This window comes from Alosa alosa, chromosome 1 (assembly GCF_017589495.1).
Source record: "Alosa alosa isolate M-15738 ecotype Scorff River chromosome 1, AALO_Geno_1.1, whole genome shotgun sequence".
Classification (NCBI taxonomy): Eukaryota; Metazoa; Chordata; class Actinopteri; order Clupeiformes; family Clupeidae; genus Alosa; species Alosa alosa.
This window is the reverse complement of record NC_063189.1, coordinates 27101120-27122265: the sequence shown is the minus strand read 5'-3', so window position 1 is coordinate 27122265 and position 21146 is coordinate 27101120. Positions and strand designations below refer to the sequence as shown.

Sequence of the window (21146 nt, the reverse complement as noted above, 5' to 3'; positions counted from 1 at the left end):
CAAACATTCAGACGGAATTAAAACATTTATCACAGGCAAGGGGAGGTTAAGCTATACGCTATTCCATATATTTAGCGAGCAGAATCTTGAATGGCTGACTGGGATGAGACAAGAAGTCCAAGTGCGCCGTCTACAGTTCCTCGAAGGAACTCGGGTTTTTGGTGTAAGCCTGGTCAAAAATCGAATATCTCTTTAAAAAAAAAAAGAAAAACATATCGATGGGAATTAGCTTACTGTTTTGTTTCAAGTTAAAAGAAGAAAGACTCATACATATGAGTCGTGTGTTCAGATCTGTTATTCTTTAGCGTGGTAGTCAAACTTTTAAGTGATTCGCTCTTAAATGCATATTTAATTCCTAGCTCATTAGGCATAGTCCGTTTGCTAAGAAGACATTTGCATTGTAATTGTGAATGGAACACAGGCTCACCAAAAAAAATAAGACAGAAGCCAAGAAGAGTAGGCTACAGTCGCGAGATGGCTATCTTCTTCAACATTTCAATATGGCAGAGAACACCCATGAAGACGGTCTGAAATGACATATAACGCGTGTGGCAGTGATTTCTTTCCGTCAGTCAGTCTAGAATGTATTGCTGTCACCTGGCGAGGACTGCCACATAGCTTATAGCTTCCCTGACAATGGTTCCAGCAAAGATCCTTGATTACTAACTAGGATCTGGTTCCAGTGGTACAGTAAATGTGTATTGGAAAGAGACTGTGAGGGATTTGTACACAGCCGGGGGCCGCAGTCAGTTAGTGGATTACTTAACTCTTTTGTTAGGACTCCGAGCTGACCACGCTGAAGAGTTATCCTTAACAACTATGCCACTTAGTCCTGGAGACTAAGACTTTAAAATGCACACAAATATAAATTAGGCCTAGATAGGCCTATTATTTTAAGAGATGTAGCCTACCCTAATTGTTTAGGCGATAAGGTGTTATATAATATGATAAAATGTAAAATAATATTCTGGTTTATTACTATTATTCCCACCTGTAATTTGTGTTGTTGCTGGTAATGATATGTTCACATGACAGTTGCTTGCGTTATTGCACAGGCCTTTCAGCAGTTTTAAACAGTTCTGTGAAACCTTGTGATTCACATGTTCAGAGTCGTTTGCCACTTTAGTTTTGTACAGTATGCTTGATGTTACAGTTCACCATGACTATTTCTATTAAGCTCTAGACCCCCATCACTGCTTAACTGACTATCCATAAGAGAAACAATGTTGGCCAGAGGAATTATCTAAAATGCACATGATACATGTGCATTTTGCACATGATACATTGACTGTACACAGCAAAAGCTCAAGAGCACAAACACTGTTGGCAATATTTTGACAAGAAGAACCAACTCGTTGTTTTGTTTTGGTTTAGCAGGAAGGGGCTCTTTGGGACTCTTACATTAATGGCATTAGCCAGAGGAGCAGGTGATATGTTTTCAATCCGGTCTCCAGGGCCATGATCTCGGCGCTTTGTGGTGGTGGCGTTGCTCCGACGAAACCATCTCGACTAGCATAATGAACTCGGATGGAGCATCTGGCGTTCCAAGCCAACGGCCCAAACATCGATTGTCACTCAGGGCTGATGGAGAGAATGGCGTTTTATTTCCCCCCTCGATGTGCACGAAAGACTGCGCAATCATAAAGGCCCAATTAGCCCTCGAAGGAGGCGGTGGTTCACATTTGGCGGCGCTCAACCAATCCAGTCGCAACACGGCCTGGCGAGGACCTATTGATCAGTGGTGCCAGTGGGCGGGATCACGCCACAGGGCGGCACTGACACCACGGGGCACAGCACGGCATTGGGGGCCGTTGTCTTTGGTCATTTGTGTCAAGGATTTTTTGATTGATTACCTTCGGATCATTTCCCATTCTCCGCCTGGCTTCGCAGGTCCCCCTCGTGAATGGATTCCCCAAGCGGCTTCCCCCTACACGCCGGTTTTGTTTCGCAGAGCCCCAGATGGCATCTGCCCACACATCTGTATTGTGAGACACTAACACAGACCCTTTAGTGTTGGTGAGCGTGCACCCTACACACACACACCACACATAACCCCCCCCCTCCCCACAAGGGATGGTGGGAGAACCTTTAATTGCCAACTCCAGAAGAAAAAGAGATCTCCTTCGCACTCCTCAACCCCCCTACCCACCACCACCCCACCACAGCCTGCCTCTCGTCTCAAAATTTTTACTCGCTTCGGACTCCTGACCAAACATTTCACACTAGCCGGCAACACTACCTGCAAAATACCCCAAATCTGTAGTTAGATGGTAATTCTGAACATTAAGGAGCAGCATCCTAACTTGAGGCTTGAGAAACATTTGGGGCTTTTCGGAATCAGAGCCAAGCTATTTTTCTATTTTTTCCCCGAACAAAGTCACTGAGGCAACTGACGGTGTGTGGGTGTCTGTGATGGAAGAACAAAGGAAATGAAGACAGGGTCTGCCAGCAGAGATCCTGCTGGGGGCTACAACTATTCCTAAACTGAAAAAAGTGGCGGCACAAGAGAAAAACAAAAAGAGAGCAAGGGCTCGAGAGAGAAAGGAGATATATCCTCCTTTATTGGGGTCTAAATGAAGACCTGTGGCGTGCATGCAAAAAAAGGGCGTGCTTAGTCTGATGCCTTTCATTCGCCGTGTTTAGTTTTGTTTTCGCTGTGCTGCGTTAATGGGCCCTGAAAGTGGATCGGGAAAATCTCGGCTTTGTTCTGCGGCTGCCATCAGCGTCTCTGAATACGAGGCAAATCCCTCGGTGCTTTAGCAAGACATTGAGCGAGACATGAAATGGCAGGTCCTCAATGCTGATTCCACCATTACACAACGACGTTCGCAGTGAGACGAGGGGTATTGATGTGGGCCTTTTCTTTACACTAATTCACCGGCTCTCTTTCTGGAAAAGGTTTGCAAAGGTTTTCTAAAAAACATGTCGATGAGTGCGGCACACTCTCAGCTCTTCTCCAGCGCGAGGATCTTCTCATATATCGGAGTTGAGATGTCACAGCCTTCACCGCACGCCCTGTGGTGTTGTATAAATAGACTCCCCAAAGGCAGGCAGAGCAAACCAGCCAGTGTTTGAGGTTGCCCGGCCTGCCTCCTCACATTCCCCAGTGAAACACCTTGGGCAAGAAGAAATCAATGACCTGTGGAGTGGGCGGCGAGGCAGATCTTCATCATGGCGTACGAGGCCTTCGTCGGGACCTCGTGTGGTCCCTTGGCACAAGCTCACGCAGATGGCCGAGGCTGGGGCACAGCCGTTCCCTTTTGTCCTGGATGCTTGGAAGCTTGCTTGGCTGGTGGCAGTTTATTGGCTTTTTGAGGGGGAAAGTATCTCTATATTGTTTGAGGTTTTTTGGGGGGAGGGTGGTTGTGTGGGCGAGTCTTGAGGGCGTTCGGTACAGATGAGCGGCACGTCAATAACAGGGAAGATCTTCTGGAGCATGCCTCGAGGAGAAACACAAATAGCTCAGAGAGGGAGTTCAGAAGATTAGAACAATAAAGTACTGAGACATCTTCCCCAGGAAGACACCCAGGAAGACATCTCTCTCTCTCTCTCTCTTTGTTTCATAGAGTTAACTCAAAATGCATTTATATCACATTTGATGTGATTTGTGGACTGTGTAAAAAGTTAGTTCCCCTGAAGAAACAGGAATGAAAGTAGAATTGAAATCAACCACCAACAACATAGTTGGTGTTATGGAAAATATATATATTGCTTGTTCTCCATGTTTTTGTCCTTGCAGGGTTCAGACCTTGAGTTTAGTATAGCACCTTTGGATATTGTTTAACGTCCACGTTCATAATGTCACCATCATCTACAGGACATGAATGGAAAAGAATGGTATTGAAAGATTGGTGTGTTGCCCTGCTGTGGTCCCAACCACCTACACACAAGAAGGTGCTACGGGGGAGTAGGACTGGTGGCGACAGAGTGCCGACCGAGTGGTCAGTTAACACCACTGTACCGGCTGTTTGCCGATACCTCCCCTTCATCTTCAAGTCTTTAACGGCTGTCACTGACAGACCAGCGCGAGCCACAGGCTGCTGATGATCACCCACTGGGCTCAGATGTGGTCGCACCAGGGTGTGGTGGAGATGGTGGTGGTGTCGGTCAGAGTGGGGAAGAAGGTAAATAGAGTGTTCTGAGAATGTCGGGAAAAATAGTGAATAGAGCCATTAGAATTTAGGAGGCATCGCAGCTACTCCCTAAGCGCCCTGGCAGCTGTCACAACTCCACCATACAGCAGCTCTGTGTGTGCGTGTTTGTGTGTGTGTGTGGTATGTGAGTGTGTATGAGTGCATGTATTATGTGTATTGTTTGAGTGACCCGGAAGAATAAGTGCATGTGTGTTTATGTCTGTGCGTGTGTCTGTGTCTGTGTGTGTGTTTCCTGGTGGCATGTATGCGTACAGTATGTACAACTGAATATGTTAGAGTATGTGAATGTGGAATAGGGTGGTTTTGGTTGTATGTGTGAATTTGGGTATGTGTGTGAAAGGACAGAAACAGTGAGAGAGAGAGAGAGAGAATGTGCCAAGCATGCATGTGGAGTCGAGTATCCTCCAGTTCAGAGCCTCTACAATGGCTCAGCTTCACTACGCTATTGGCCAATTATAACACACAACAATTTGCTTTAACTCTCTTTCCAACAACTCCGTTTAAAAACACGGCAGTGCTATGGTGTGAATTCAATGGATTCTTGGCCAGATAAACAGCTCTGACATGGGCAAACTCTGTAGCAGTGATATTGAATCAGATTTTCTGGCTTTTCATCTTACACCAGTTTCGAAAATCTGTTTGGCAGTGCCTACCTCAAAACATTTGTTTGTTGCACACACTGTAAAATCTGATGGATTTTGCTCTGTTAGTTTAGACACTAATGTAATAGTTACAGCCATGTAGCCTCTTTCTTTCTGTGTGTGTGTATTCGGAATAAAACAGTAGGGATGAACAGGGATGACAGAGAAAAAGAGACAAAAGATGGAGGGAATGTTTAAGAGATGTAGAGAGAGAGAGAGAGAGAGAGACTAAGAGGTTTAGGTTGTTGGTTGTATTTGGCTGTAGGCTTAGTCCCACCTTTTTGAGGACCAGAGAGAGAGGGAAAGAGAGAACAAAAGAAAGAGAGATGTGTCTGGGAAGTGTGAGGAGGTGAGTTTCGTCAGTGGTTGTGGGCTTATAGCCACACTATTTTGAGGGACAGAGAGAGACACCAAAAGAGAGAGAGAGAGAAAGAGAAAGAGAGAGAGAACAAAGGGAAGAGGGAGCTGGGGAGAGTGAGAGGGGAATAGAGAGAGAGCTGTTTGGCACTGGAGGGAGGTGAGGTTTGTCATGCATGTGGAGAGTGCTGCAGAGGCAGCAGGTGCTGTCACAGGGGGCTGGGAGAGGACGAGCCTCTTTGTTGTTTCATCTGTTTAGGCACTCCTGTGCCAACGGACTAGCCACCCTCAGATGATAACCACAAACGACCACAGTCTCTCACACACACACACACACCAAAAATAAACAGACAAAAAAGGACAAAAGGTGCACAGTTTGGAACACAGCATACACACACACACACAAACATACACACTGCCCCACACACACACACACACACACACACACACACACACACACATTCCTTTGTACACTCACATGTGCACTTCACACACAAAGTTTTCTATACCCCCTCTACACCCACGCACACACACACACTTGTAAACACATACACACATACAGTACCCAGCAGGGAGCAGACAGGTAGGTTGGCTCTGACCACAGACCAATAAATCATCAGGAGTCACTGGGCGACTGCACCCCCCCAATCCCCATCCTCACCCCCTCAGAACTCCATGCAGCCCCCCTGGTCCGTTATGTAAATATCAGTCCACGTCACTTCATGTCACCTCGCCGCACAGCGTGAGGAATTCTGAACACGTTGCAGTCTTCCATCTGTTCAACTTGGCAAATTGATTTTAATGAGGGGAGTTGGAAGAGAGGGGAAGTCTTCAAACCCTCTCTCTACAACACACACACACACACGCTACACACCCACTGACATACATGCGCACACACACACACTTACAGGCATACAGTACATATATACAGTCTCTCTCTCACACACACACACACAAACACACTCCTGTTAGGCACACACTCCCACAGAAGCCGCTACACTGCAGTGTCTCTGGCTAATGTCTCTCTCCTGGCATCTAAACAGAAACTATTAGTTCTCCACCCTGCCTGCAGCGTTTGTTTTGAGCTGAAGAAACAATGTGTCAGACTACACACAAGTGGTCAGACTACATAGTGTATGAAAGATCACGGTTTGTCTCTGACACTAACCCAAAGGAGAAGTGTTTTTACTTAGCAGAGAGAAAGAATTAGGCTAATGCTAATTATGTGAGCAAGCTGGCTAAACCAGTCTGGAAGTCGCGGCTATAACCTATTTTTAATTATGAGTGCAAAGTGAGCTGTGTTTATTGTAATAACAGGGACATGACAAGGTTATTACCGTGTGCTCTCATCAGCTCACACAAGCTTATTATGGAGAACTACAGAGAGAAAAATGCATTAATGGATAATGGCTGTAATTATATTGCTAGAGCACTGAAAGAGAGGAGAGATGGAAAGAGAGAGAGAGAGGGGGAGGAGAGAGAAGGGTTTTTTTCATTGAAGGCATAGGCATACGTCTTCATTTACTTGTGAATGCTTAAGTATTTAGGAGAGAGTCTCACGGAACTCTGTTTTGTGACACACAGGGGTGCGGCTGGCGGGGGTGGGGGGTTCTGGGGGGGACGATTCTAAGGGCCTAGCACTGACAGGGGCCCCCCAGAGAGCCCCCCAATTACACAATTTTTGGGCCCAGAATTATTGTCTGTCATAGGGCCCAAATTTTCTAGCAGCGCCCCTTGTGACATGGTATGTGTTATCGGTGGTTTTTGGTATTGTGAATATTTCTATGCATGTGTGTGGTGTGTATGTACGTGTGTGTGTGTGTTGTGTGTGTGAGTGGATTCCTGACACGGTCCCAATAGCGGTGGCCTGTGAGCAAGAATGGCGCTAATAGATGCTAGAGAAGTCTTGGTCGTGTCCGACTGTCACAGAGAGAGAGAGGGACTGCACAACGGGGGTCACCCACTGACTCTGGCATTCTGCCTCAGGCCCCAGGAGCCTTGTGAGCCCCCTGCTTTCAGCGCACTGACCCGCTGAGGCCTCGGCCTAAGACGGGCCCCTCTGACCGCAAGGAGATAAGAGGCCTATCTAAAAATACCACTCACCAGCTTCCCCAGAGCTCCAGCGCTGACAGTCAGGAGGCAAATATGTCATCCACACACACACACACATTCCCAAAGCGCTGATTATTATTCTGTTTTATATTGAGCGGCTGGCCCTCCCAGACCAACCGACGTGACTGACAAAGCTCCAGTAAGCCTCTGCTCACTCCACCCTGATGCTTGTCTCAGAGAAGTGATTTGTGCTGAAATCGTCCTTCTCTCTCTTCCTTTCTCTCTCTCTGTCTTGCACTGTGTCTCTCTTTATCTGTCTCCCTATTTCTCTTTGCATCCCCCCTTGTCTGTTTCTCTTTCTCTCTTTCATTCCCTTTATTTTACTTCCTCTCTTTCTCTCTCTCTTACTCCTTCTCTATTTCCTATATTTACTCCCATTCTTTCACTGCATCTCCCTCTCATTCTCTTTATCTCTCCCTCTTTTTCTCTATCACTTCCTCCACCCCCCCCACTCCCCTTTCGCTATCTTTGTGCTTCTGCTTCAGAATACCACGGTTTCTCTTATCCCTCCCTCCCTCTGTCTCCCTCTCTCTCTCTCTCCTTTGCCTGTCTTTTTCTCTCTTCGTCCCTAAAGTTCAGTTTCCATTTAATTGCTGTAATGTCTGTCCTGCTGGCTGCACAGGGCGCTGGGCTGTGTGAAATATGACCCCTCTAACACAGGCCATTTGCGCTCCTTGCTCATATCCTTACCTCCATGTCACTCTAATTAGGACCCATTAGCTGCTGCCCATTAAAATTCTTTGGGCCAATTTTCAGCGGACACTTTTCACTCAAAAAAACCCCAGCGCTCCTGGCCGAGTTGCATTGGCACAACATTAGGATGGGGGAGAGGAGATATAGGGTGGACGGGCCACGGAGCGGGAGTCGACCGCGAGCCGTATCGCTCTCCCCTGGTGAGAGAAGAGATGGGAGATAACCTAATAGAGGCTATGGAGTTAAAGGAGCACTGCTAGATTTGAATCTAATACACTTTTAGCCCAAATGCAGCGAACTGCTCCTCACGTTCCTCTAGTCTATTCTGTGTGTGCGCTCAAATGCTACTCTTGGCCCTGTAGATTAAATGGAAAGCGAACATAGTTGCCCAGACCTTGTCTGAAGGAGCGCAGAGAAGAAAGGTGTTATTTGTGCTTTAGTGCCTTTGGCCAAAATCATGGACTGCATCTTTTGCCGAAGAAATTTTTTTTTTTTTAGGTTTTCTGTCATGGCAGGTAACAGCAGAATTAATTTTGTTTGGCCGGTTTGGTGAATGCTGATTGGTTGTTTTGTTTTTGATCAGTTGAACGTTGAGGACTTCCAGAAATGTGTGCAGCTACTAGAGTTTGTGCTCGTTCCCATAGTAAATGTTTTAACACCCCCCCCACTTGTCAAAAGACACACATGCATGCACACACACACACACACACACACATCTCCACTATGCAAAAGAATGTACTTTAATACCCATCTGTCTTGGTTGTTTGAGTTGTGTCAATGATGAATGATATTTATCCCGGCCTGAGCCTTGAGGTAACCACAATTTAGGGGCCATTAATTACGTCAGTGACCAGTGGAGGCCAGAGATCGCCCACTAACACACACCGGCAGGAGGAAGGGGAGCGTGAACACGGGGTCATCGAGATGTTTATAGAGGGAGAGATATTCCCAGTCCCCCCTCTCTCTCTCTCCCTCTCTCTCTGTCTCTCTCTCTCTCTCTGTCTCAGTATCTCCATTTAACTGGCTTTCTCTCTTGGTTTAGATTTCAGTTTCAAAAAGCTTTATTGCCATGACAAATTTATACATCCATATTGCCAAAGAAATCAAAAGAGAATGCAACAATAAGTAATCATTACTTTACAACTCATTCAGCGAAAAGCATTTACAACCGCAGACGCAACACATACATAAATCTGTCCAGTGACAGCTTTCCTTCTTTTCCCTACTTGGCTCTCTCTCCTACTCTCTCTTTCTCTGTCATCTCTTTCCCTCTCTTTTTCTCCTATTTGACCTCTCTCTTTCCTTCTCTCCTCCACACTGTCTTTTTTCTCCCACTCTCTGCTGGTCTCTTTTTCTCTCTATACGTCTGTATTTCTTCACCCTCTCTCTTTTCTGTCAGTTTTCCTTGTTCCTTTCCTCGCTTTCCATTTCGGTACTGTGGGCTGGCAACTCTACTCGGAGACAAAAGCCGGCCCTCTGCTGTGTGCGCCCTCCCTCCCCCCAAACCCCCAAATCTCTTACCATGGGGGTGGAGCTGTCCTCCCACTCCCTGTCCAAGCTCTTCCTGATGGCCGCGGGGGCAACAAAGGCAGCTGCGCCTCCTGCGGACTCAGGCAGGCGTGAGTGGGAGTACCTGAGAAAGAGAGAGGGAGCGGGGAGGGTGAGGAGGAAAGAAAGAGAGAGAGGGAGAGAAGGAAGAAAGAGAAAGGGAGAGGTGGGTGGGAGAGGCAGGCTGAAAAGACCCAGGCATGGCTGCCTCAGAGAGGGGTGTGTGAGCTGTTCCATGTGTGGTGGTCGGCAGTGTCGCTGCCTCCCTTCCTTTTTCTTGAGTCTGTGTGTGTGTGTGTGTGTGTGTGTGTGTGTGTGTGTGTGTGTGTGTGTGTGTGCAGAGAGAACAAGAGAATGAGAGAGAAAGCTGGTCAATGAGCAGCCAGAGGGTGAAAAGCTGTAACGTGATGCGCGTCTTCATTTTGTTTTTCCCGCAGTAACGTTACTTTTTGCAGTATGCTGCATGTGCAAAGTCTGCACTATGCATTCATGTGGTATGGCAATGTTGAGGCTGAATGGACACACACACACACACACACACACACACATATATATATATACACACACTCACACACATTTACAGGCACACACAGAGAACACTGGCAAAAAAGAAAGGCCCTCACTGCATAAGAGAAAAAAAAATGTTTGCCACATATATGCCAAACAGGCATAGGCTTCAACTGTTTGAAATAAAGGGTGAACAAATGCATTGTGGCTTATACACACGCATATGCACACACTTAGTCAAACAAAAGGGTGGAAGGGAACACAAACAGGCCAACTCCAGCCTCCCCTTCCAGAGCTGAAGCCTACTGGATGGACAGAGAGCTTGGCCTTGCTTCTGAAATGCGAATGTGGTCGGAGGAAATCACACAAACCACACTGCTGCCTGTCCAAAACAAACTCAATGCATCACACACATTCTTACCCACACACACATACACAGACTCATGGAGACACAGATACACTTTTATGCAGTCAAATATACACTTTCTCTCTCTCTCTCTCTCTCTCACACACACACACACACACACACACACACACACACACACACACACCCAGCCTATACAAGGTCAACCTTCGAGTAGCGATGAACCAGAGCAATAGTAGTTTAGAGAGAGTTTCCTGCAACCCATCAGAATAATGTCAGGCCCCAGCCACAAATATGATCCCCTACTGCTTTCAAAGACACCAAGTGAGTCACACTAAAGCACCGCTCACATATAAATCCCCACTCAGAGTCCAGACGTAAGATATACAAATAAACGTCCACTTCATTCCCCCGCACTGTGCTCACCCTGAATATTTTTGTTTTTATTTGGTTTCGTTTCGGTCACTCTTCCTTTGATATTCATCTGGGGAGATGTAGCTACTCGTCTTCGTGGTCGAAGTGTTGTTAGGCTGTCTTTGACGTCAGGGTGGTCTCCCTCTAGCCCTGACCGTCCTTGCCCATGACAATGCAGGACATCTGTGCAGGGCAAACTAGACTCAAGGGGGTTACAGCTGTGTATGACTTTACCTCCCTACTGCTGTAATCATCTCTGCAGTCAGCCATTGAGACGAGGGGAACAATGAGCCGCTGCCAGTGCTGTCAGGCTACTGGTGGCTACTGGTGTCTGTCTGGGGCCGTAATTGAGGTTTGAGTGTGTATGAGTCGGCCTCTACCAAAGGCTCGCTAGCAAACATTTAAATTGCAGGGGCAAATGCCTTTCCAATAGGGCTGTTTCCTCATTCTCTCTCTCTCTCTCTCTCTCTCTCTCTCTCTGTGTGGATGGAGGGCTTTGCATGGAGAAAAGCAAACGGCAAACACAGACAGACTCTCTGAGAAAACACACCCTGTGCTCACACACCACACACACACACACACACACACACACACACACACACACACACACACACACACACACACACACACACACACACACACACACACACACACACACACACACACACACACACACACACACACACAATCTCACACACTTGGCAAGTCAGTATTTGTTCATATAAACAAAAGCAGCCTCTCCCACAAATGTGATATAATCTCCTGTTCACCATTTGCCTGAAAACATACATGGTGCTTAAACTCATTCGGCAGGACAGCATTTGCATGCACAAACTAAAAACACACTCTCACATACGCTATATGATCGCAACACACACACACACACACACACACACACACACACACACATACAGTCCTGCATGACTCCTTGCAGCCACCCATGCTGTGGGCAGAGGAGGAAGTGGTATTGTGGTGTGGAATTCCTGCTGGGTGTCTCTCACTCTGCTGGGCCAATTCACTGCAAGAGCTACCTGATCCCCCACTCCCTCATGCATAATGACACACACACACACACACACACACACACTTTACACAAAGAGAGAGAGAGAGAGAGAGAGAGAGAGAGAGAGAGAGAACACAAACCAGAACACATTGAAAAATTACAGTCAATTTAATTTAATTCAGCATACCCATGAAATACACAACCATTTGAGATAAAACTGTACACCCGGGCGCACAAAGTGACTTTTACTCGCGGCAGTTGTTGGAGATGAAGCCGAAGCAGGAGGTCTTTTTGATGTGTCATGCAGTTAATGTAAATTGGCTGTAAATATACAGCTGCATAAAAAGTTGATGGCACTTTCATAGGGAACAGGGCGCTTAGTCTAATGAAGAACAAAGAGTGCTGGTGAAATATTGAAATGGCTCCGTCCTATGTGTCAACTTTATGGCTTTCATAATTTTTACATACACACACACACACACACACACACACACACACACACCCACCCTCTCTCTCTCTCTCACACACACACACTCAAACACACACACACACAGATTGCAGTAGTGGCAATGCGCAGCAGTCATTTCAATGATGATGGGACACAATCCCATAATTGCTTGGCCTCTCTCACTAATTGGCTCCCCTGGTTGTTCGTTTTGTAATGTCCTCTTCAACTTTTGCTTGGTGGTGTGTCTGTGTGTTGGTCTGCAGCAAGACCTTCAATGTGTTGATTTGTGCATGAAGGTACTCAGGGGGCAGGGAATTACAGTAGTCAGCTCCTTGGTGGTACACTATAATATGTGTTTGTGTGTGTGTGAGGTGAGAGAGAAAGAGAGCACTTGAACATCTATATTGGCAATGTGAAGTTGTTTACATGTGTAGTTTGGTATGTGTGCCATGGGGAAAAAGTAGCCTTGGCTATGTGGGCTCTCCTCTGAATCCTGTACACGTGCATGCATGTGTTCACCCCTATGCATTACACTAAACATACAGTTATGCTTTTGGAAACACTCTATACCAAAGATTCTAGAACAGAGCTCTGTTCTAGAATCTTTGCTCTATACAGTCTTCGCCACATTGCAACTATATCCTAAAGCAGACCGCAACACACTAGCTTCAGTGTTTAATAAGCTGACAGTCTTGACATAACTTTAAAACTTCTTTAACAACTGTGTGAGCCATGAGGCAGTCCTCAAAAGTCTACAGCAGCTACTGTGTAAGATACACTGTGTGGCATACGGCAGGGCCACCCATGGTTTTCATTTGGACCACTGTCTCATTATGGGCTGTCGGAGGCCGGCGGTGTCCCAAGACGGGTGTGATAACCCCGGAGGACATCTGTACACCCCGAATGTTTCCCGTTCCCAGAGATTCCGCTCAAGTGCTTCCCACATTTTCGTAAGGCCAGCGAGGTCGTGTTGGAGCCGTCATCTGTCTCGCGGCTAATGCCTCTCCCCTCACACACAAAGACGATGCTGTCTCCAGCGAGGGCGCAGCACGTGCATGAGGTCTAGTGCTATGCATACAACACCAGTGTACATATGCATATACATGCATGCATACTCACACACACACATATTGAGAGGCACATGCCAGCCACCACACTGACGTGGACACAGGCGCCATGTTGTCAAATACCAGAACAGCTCCACATGGCTCTATTTGCTGTATCACACAGAACACAAACACTCTCAGATGCAGAAATGCACACAAACCTTTTTCACACACCCATTGTACTTTAAAATATTTTCCATTTCTACTTTTTTACACACATGTAACTATTCTTTGCTTTCTAGGTTTCACACACACACACACACACACACACACAAACAAACATAGACTCACCCACTGTCTGTTTAACGTGTGCCTGAATGATAATTAATCTCCCTGAAGCATCATTAAACCCATCACTGCCTCTGCCGCAACTCCCAAGAGCAGTGTCCACACTAAGGACAAACACACACACACATCCACACATATACACACACGCTTATGCAAACAAGCTGCCATCCTCTGTTGCATGTTAACTTTGCACAGCATCCCACACAACAGAATCTCTCCCACACACACACACACACAAACAAACAAACACATACACATCACCAAATACAGAGGTATGCACACAACCACACACAAACATATACACACACAACCACACGCTCATCTACACACACCTCAACAAACACACACACACACACACACTTAAACAAACACAAATAACACACATTGGAGCCCTATGCCTGGCAGGGCCTGCGTGCCACCATAAATCATAGTGCCAGGGAGACATGCGGCACAGAGAGAGAGAGAGAGAAGAGAGGGAGAGAGACAGAATAGAGATAGACAGGGAGAGAGAGAGCCTTCCACAGTCTACTATCAGCCCCTGATATCCAGAGAAGACAGAGCTCTCCAGTGGTGCCGACGCTCTTGTGTGTGTGTGTGTGTGTGTGTGTGTGTGTGTGTGTGCATAGGATGCACAGGGAGGGGGTGCACAGATAACAGATGTATTTATGACGAGGATTACCAGGGGATTAGGGCACCTCCAGCTCAGATGATGGCAATGCTTATCTTGTCACCTTTGGCTTCATCACAGCTAAGGAGGAGAGAGGTTGAGAGAGACAGCTAAAACAGAACCGGAAGAGAGACAGTAGGGAGAAAGTAAGTGTGTGTGTGTGTGTGTGTGTGTGTGTGCTTATGCCCTTTTCTTATCACTGTGCCTTTTTATTATGCTTTACTGACATTACAGTTGAGCGGTGCTTAGATACACTGCATCTAAACCGTCACGCTAGTAACTCAACATTGAATTTGACAGAGAGAGAGTGTCAGATATTTAGGCAGAACGATAGAATGGGATCCACCAAAAAATAAAACAAATTGAGAGAGCAATGTTGTGTGGTGTGTGTGTGTTTGCGTGTGTGTGTGTGTGTGTGTGTGTGTGTGTGTGTGTGTGTGTGAGAGAGAGTATGTGAGTATAGGGCCCAGGAGCTCGTTCTTCTCTCTGGCCCAGCCAACCTGCCAGCGAGGGGACATCGCTGAGTGAAGATGACCTCTGCTGTTCCATTATATGGGCTACCTCGCCACCATCCCCAGCGAGATGTATTAAAATGCTCCCAAAGCCCAGTGGATAGTACGTGGCATTTACCACATTTAGGTCAGAGTCCTCCGGGAGAGTATATGTGGAAATACCATACGCACACACCCAACCACATTGCAAATAGGGTCTGAAGAAAAAAAAAACAGTAAAATGTACAATAATTTTATGCCGATGAAAATATATTTATGTCAGTCCACGTTTTTAAGCTCAGCAAAGGCAGCTTAATCTACTGGGTGCACTGTTTAATGGAATGGCTTCTTCTTTGCCACAAAAGAGTATAATAGAACAATTTGTTTGTGAAAACCACAGTAACGTCAGCAGTGACAGAATGAGAAAGAAAAAGAAAATGAGAAAGAAAAAGATGATAAATAAGAGAGGGGAGGGGTGAGAGACACAAAAGGTAGATAGATAGACAGACAGGGAAAGATATAGAATGAGGACGATAGAGGGATAGAGGATAAATAAGGAAATAAGGAGGGAGAGACAGAGAGAGAGATAGAAAGATATTTTTCTATCTGAACCTCTCAGCTTGATAAAACAAGTAGGTAAGGTAGTAAGTTAATTTATAGCAAGCACATGTGCACAAGGTGAATAATGAATTGTTCTATTAAACAATTAGGGAGGGAGAAAGAGAGAGAGAGAGAGAGAGAGAGAGAGGCTTCCCCTGTCTTCACTTCTCAGCTTGGCTACATCTTCCTGCATCTCTGGGTCATACCCTGGACTGCCATGTCCTCCACACTCTCTTAGTGTTTTTCAATACGAATAGTGTGGTGGCCCTGGTCCTCTCCTCTCTGGTGTCCAGATTCTCCACTGGCTGGGCTCTGTGGGCTTTGGGCTGGCCCTGGCTATGCGGACACACACTGGGAGGTTTCTCTCAGTCCTCCAACACTGGCTACTTAGTCAGGCCAGTGACACACTAGAGCTAATTAAAAACTCCCAGAAACACCAGGAAGTACTGTAAGTCGAGAAGGCCTGGATCAATCCCTAGAGAGTCACACTGACCCCTAGGGGCCATGACTGATAGTCTATTTTTGCACTGTGCTCAATCTCACTTGAGATTTCTTGACAGACATAAAAAATGGCTTCAATTGTGACATTCAGAAGACAAGCGCCTTTGGTGTTTAGAGGGACATTAGGGATAATTTATATTCAAGTGTCTGGAAAAAAAAAGCCAAAGATATAGAAAAGGAGAGATAGAGAAAGAGAGAACATCTTTTTTATCTCAGCATAATGATCCATCTATGAAGTGAAATGTGTCTCTACATATACAGAAAAAATGTCTCATTCTGACAAAGTTAAACGGACATCACTGGGCAGATTTTGAACTGTCAAATTCTACTGCTACCTGCAGCTTTATCGCATGAGTGAAGCAAAATGCTCTGTGGGTGGGGGTAGAGAGCAGAGGCTCTGAAATGTTTATCTGTATAGTGCCATTTCAGAATATATATTGTCTCATAGTGCCTCCCACAGCCCAAGGCCTGAAACCCCTAAAGCAAACCTAAAGTGGCTGGGGAAACTTTGAATAATCACAAGGGAGGCCTGTTTGCTTGAGGCTGGTCTGGTCAAGAGATCTGGTTGACTAGACTGACGAGAGACCACATCTTATAACACCATGCAAAGCTGACCTTCAATGGGTAGTGGACCACTCATTGCAAATATGTCATTATAACATTTCCTTGACAAAGACATTAAAACATGGACATGCGTTATTCATGTGGTGTCGAAGTCACTGATTAATACATTACATTCCCCAAGCTCAAAGTTCTCTTTCAGTGTGTGATCAGTTGACAGTGTTGCGGTAGTAGGCCTCCAGAGATTTGGGATCAGCTAATAATGTCTGCGCTTCTTAGCTTGGAGCAGACAGCTCTGTGCTCGATAGAGCAACAACAGACATCAATCTCCGGGGACAACCGTCTGCCAATCAATCAAGCCCTCACCTGGCCTTGCTCGCTTCATTATGATGGAGATGGTGGACGGGTGAGATAACTTAATCCTACCCTGCTCTCATCTCTCTCTCTTTCTCTCTCTGTCAGTCAGTCTATCCTTCTGTCTCACTCACTCTGTTATCTGCATGTCCTTAGAGAGAAGATAGAGGGAGGGATGGGGAAAGGAGGAAGGGGAAGGCAGAGGACAGACATTTTAATCAGGCTATTCTGAAGTAATGAGCCAAGGTCAAGCCTGACCCCTTGCACACCAAAAGTGCCCCCGGCTCCCCCTCGCCCCACAACTCCCCCATGACCCCTTGAGGTCACAGCCAGAGACGAATGAAGTGTGAGGGTCATCTAGCAGTCGATGCTGGACCCCAAAGGCCTGGCTGGACCCTGATCAGATCAGAGCGTCTGTGTGTACTCTGTAAGAGTAGAGGTCACTCTGTCCTGGTGGGGAATCAGGAGGCTGCTCCTGCCTGCCTGTGATATGATCCAGCTGGCTATTCACCTCCCCATCACAATCAGCTTGACAAGACTGACTGGGAATCAGATGTGACATCATAAACAGAACGACCTCAAGCAGATCCACCAGCGAGGCCAGGCAGGCAGGCACACTTCCCCGAAGTCCACTGACTGATGGTATATGATATGTGTGTGTATGTGTGTGTTTTATGAGAGGGCTGAGAAATAAAACAGAAACATGGAGAGAGCAGGGGGTGTGTGGATGACAGAGTGAGAGGAAAGAGAGAGAGGTTTCATCTTATGATTCTTTCAGCTGTGTGTGTGTGTGCGCGCGCATTCCTCTGCTGTGAGCACATCACTCTCAGTGCATGTGTTGAAACGGGACCACTGATTCAGCTGAATGGCACACAATCATATTTTAGTTCTAGCTCATTTGTTTTTCACAGTTAATTTCATCAAAATCTGTACAAAAACTTAATACAGTAATAATGTTAGTGGAACCCATCAATGAATCAGTGATGACATATGTCTTTAAATGTTTCAAGAGGGTCATTAAGATGTTTTCAAGCCAAAATTCCACGATCAAAGATCAGTAGACTTTAAATGGCATCATTCTTGGCCTCACACTATCCCCCAGTGGTGGCAGAAGATACTGCAGGATGTTGCATAGAGCAACAGTGTGTGTGTGTGTGTGTCTGTGTGTGTTAGTGTGTCTGTGTGTATGTGTTTGTGTGTGTATGTGTGCATGCACAAGTCTGTAGATCAAATGTGGGCGGAGGGGTGAATGTGCAACCTTTGATGAAAAGATAAAGACTCAGGCCCTCTGGCCCAACATGTGTCTGTGTGGGGGTAGATTGACATGATTAAACTGTGAATAAACTGACACAGATGCACACTGGACAATGTCCCTGACAATGTCAGGAAACACATCCACACATGGTGAATATATGAGGGGAGTTTGCTTAGATCGTTGGCTTGGAATTTGGAATAGTTCCAGTTTGATACATAATGAAACGCTAGGATGGTGAAGTAAAATGCTAATCTGATTTATAATCTAAATAAATAAAAAATACCACACCTATGCTCATGCTGCCTAGCTCAGCCTCATATGAAATGCGTATGTCTTCATTAAACCTTTCTGGGGCAGAGAGGCTGTACGTGCTAATTTGCTCTTTTGCACACGGGGGACAAACCTTTCAATTCACTCAAATGGGTCACGGTGTAGATTAACTCTCTCAGTTTAGCCTCACACTTTACATAACGTGTTTTCTTCCCACAGACTTTAGCAGTCATGTCATAGTATGCTAAACTCTATTTATAGAAAATTACTCTCCAGAGATGTTCATACGTTACACTATGTTGTATTGTATCAATATGATTCTTGGCAATAGCAACTTCCCTGTTTTACATTGAGGTGTTTCAGTTTAATTATAATTAAAGAAGGAAATATGCTATTAATGTATATGTGATTAATGTATTGCAAATTAACATATACACATACAATGTACATGTGTGTGTGTATGTCTGTGGTTGTGTGTTGCACATGCGGGTACGCACATACAAGTGTGTGAGTATAATGATACTGCCAGTGCCATTCCATCCAGTTTATTTTAAATATCAATACTAATTTGAAGGCAACAACCTAATATTGATCATAACAGCAATGAGAGAGATGAAAAGAAATTATGAGCAATGCAAACGATAAATAAAAGCAATAAAAGTAAACATTATTTGTATATCACAAGAAAAGCAGTATGTTGTATGTGAATGTTTTGGCAAAAAAAAAAAATGTCACTTGCCACCCACAACACCACTTACATCATCCTCAGCCAATTGTATTTCCAACTTCATACATCATCTATCATAAGAAACAAAAAACTAACCTAATTTTCTATTCCTTGGGGTATACTTTTAATAACACAGTGTAGGCCTAAATGTCAGCGCTCAAATGAAAAGGTTAGACTCTGACACATCATCAGATCATTGTCATGTACAGCTCTGTCATAAGACAAATCAATAGGGGGCAGACAGCTTGAAAACAGCTACAATTTGCATGGTTGTGTGGCTTGTAGAAACTGCGTGGTGAGCACTTTGAGAGGTGGTAATGCACTACTGAGTTTCCTGTCCCATTTGTTGCACGCTGGTTGTCCTCATTTCCACCACCGCATCTCTCTAGCTTGGACGTGATTACAGCATCCTGGCATCATTTCTCACCTTTCACTACACGTGGGACAGAAGCACTTTTGAGTATTTGATCGACCTGCCCTCCAACCACCCCACTCAGACATATATAAAGTCCCACAGGCAGTCAGTCACTCAGTCATACACAAGCGTTAGTCCATACTTAAGGTTGATCATTACTCAAGCGTTAGTCCATACTTAAGGTTGATCATTACTCAAGCGTTAGTCCATACTTAAGGTTGATCATTACTCAAGGGTACTTCCGGTTAATCATTATGTCTCCTCGGTATCTGGTCACCACCATCCTGGTCTGCTGCTTTGCTCTGACTGTGCTCTCTGCCAGGTCGTATCCACGTGAGTTTGTCTTCACCTTTTTTTTTTTATCAATACTGATAGCTTGTCTATAGTGAAAAGTATGAAAAGTGGATGAGAAAGTAACAGTTGCTGTGGTAAAACAACAGCAGCAACAAAACTACAAATGGGTTGGTATTGTAAAAGTTCACAAATCGATTGGTATTGTTGAGTTTGTATGTGTGTTTGTTGATGTGCTTGTATGTTTTGCTGTCAGCTCGTCCTAAGAGGGCGGCCTGCTGTGTGAAGTTCACTAAGCGGCCGATCAGTGTCAACATAATCAAAGGTGTCACCATCCAGGACTCTCGTGGGCCATGCCGCCTCAGTGCTGTGATGTGAGTAAACGTTAGATATGTAATACTCTGATGGACTTATCAACAGACACCCTCTCCAACAAAGACATTTCACAACCAAGCTTCGAAGGGTTAATATAAGGGAAAACAAACAAATGAAAGTATTTGATATCAAACTTTATTTTCTCTATATACTCATGCCAATATATATATTATTTGTAATTCGAATTAAAATTGTATTCAGTGTATGTATTTATATTTTTTTCAAGATTTCACACCACCACCACCACGGATGTTTGTGCTACTATACGGCACAAATGGGTGAAAAAGGTTCTTGAGCAACTTAGGTGCAGTAACATTTATTTCATCTAATATTGTGTAAAATACATTACTATATATTACTGTTTATTGATCCTCAACATGTAAATTATATTCAGTCTCAATTGATCAAATGTACTGAAGATATACATACAGGCTGTACAGTAGGCTATGTACATGTACATAAACATACAGTAGGCTATATGTGTTGAAATATGTTTTTCTTCTTCTGTCATTGAAGTTAATGCTAAAACATGACTCTCTTCCAGTGATAAATTCAAGGCACTCTCTAAAACCCTGGAGAAACACAACCTTCTGAAGAAAAAGCACCCTGCTGTGGTGATGCCTACTAACGGCACCGGCACCACACTGGTGGATGTAGAAGGCTCTACAGAGCCATTCGGTGCCTTACAATAGCCGAAGATTATTTCCCCTCATAAAGCTTTAAGAACCGCTTTTAAATCTGGAACAGTCTGTTGTATTTTAGTCTTAAGTGTTAACTTACTAAATTATAGTTAGAGACAAGTTATTAAAGCTATCTTTCTTGCACACAATTTTTCTGCTAATTACAAACTGCTGATTACATGTCTTATGGTAATAACGCAAAGCTAAATGACAACTGACACCACTGGGCTGATATTCTTAAATGTACAATAAGAGTAAAACTTATCTGTGTAATATGGCAAAATTAGTTTTTTTAGTCACAAAGAAACTTTACTTGTCAGATAT

General features: G+C 45.0%; 1 protein-coding gene across 1 annotated transcript; it reads left to right on the top strand.

The window, feature by feature from the left end:
• The first annotated feature begins 19082 nt into the window (after positions 1–19082).
• On the top strand, positions 19083–21124 carry ccl20l (C-C motif chemokine 20-like). Its single transcript, XM_048237854.1, has 4 exons — positions 19083–19809; positions 20024–20141; positions 20369–20446; positions 20687–21124. Exons 1-4 carry the CDS (start codon positions 19731–19733, stop codon positions 20832–20834), a joined length of 423 nt encoding a protein of 140 aa, XP_048093811.1. The 5' UTR covers positions 19083–19730; the 3' UTR covers positions 20835–21124.
• Positions 21125–21146: the final 22 nt, after the last annotated feature.

What these genes read in the sequence shown, in the direction of transcription:
- ccl20l (XM_048237854.1), top strand. Translation starts at nt 19,731, where the DNA reads ATGTCTCCTCGGTATCTGGTCACCACCATCCTGGTCTGCTGCTTTGCT. An exon ending in TGCCGCCTCAGTGCTGTGAT is followed by an intron (nt 20,142 to 20,368) that starts GTGAGTAAACGT and finishes ATTTTTTTCAAG; the next exon opens with ATTTCACACCACCACCACCA. An exon ending in AAGGTTCTTGAGCAACTTAG is followed by an intron (nt 20,447 to 20,686) that starts GTGCAGTAACAT and finishes ACTCTCTTCCAG; the next exon opens with TGATAAATTCAAGGCACTCT.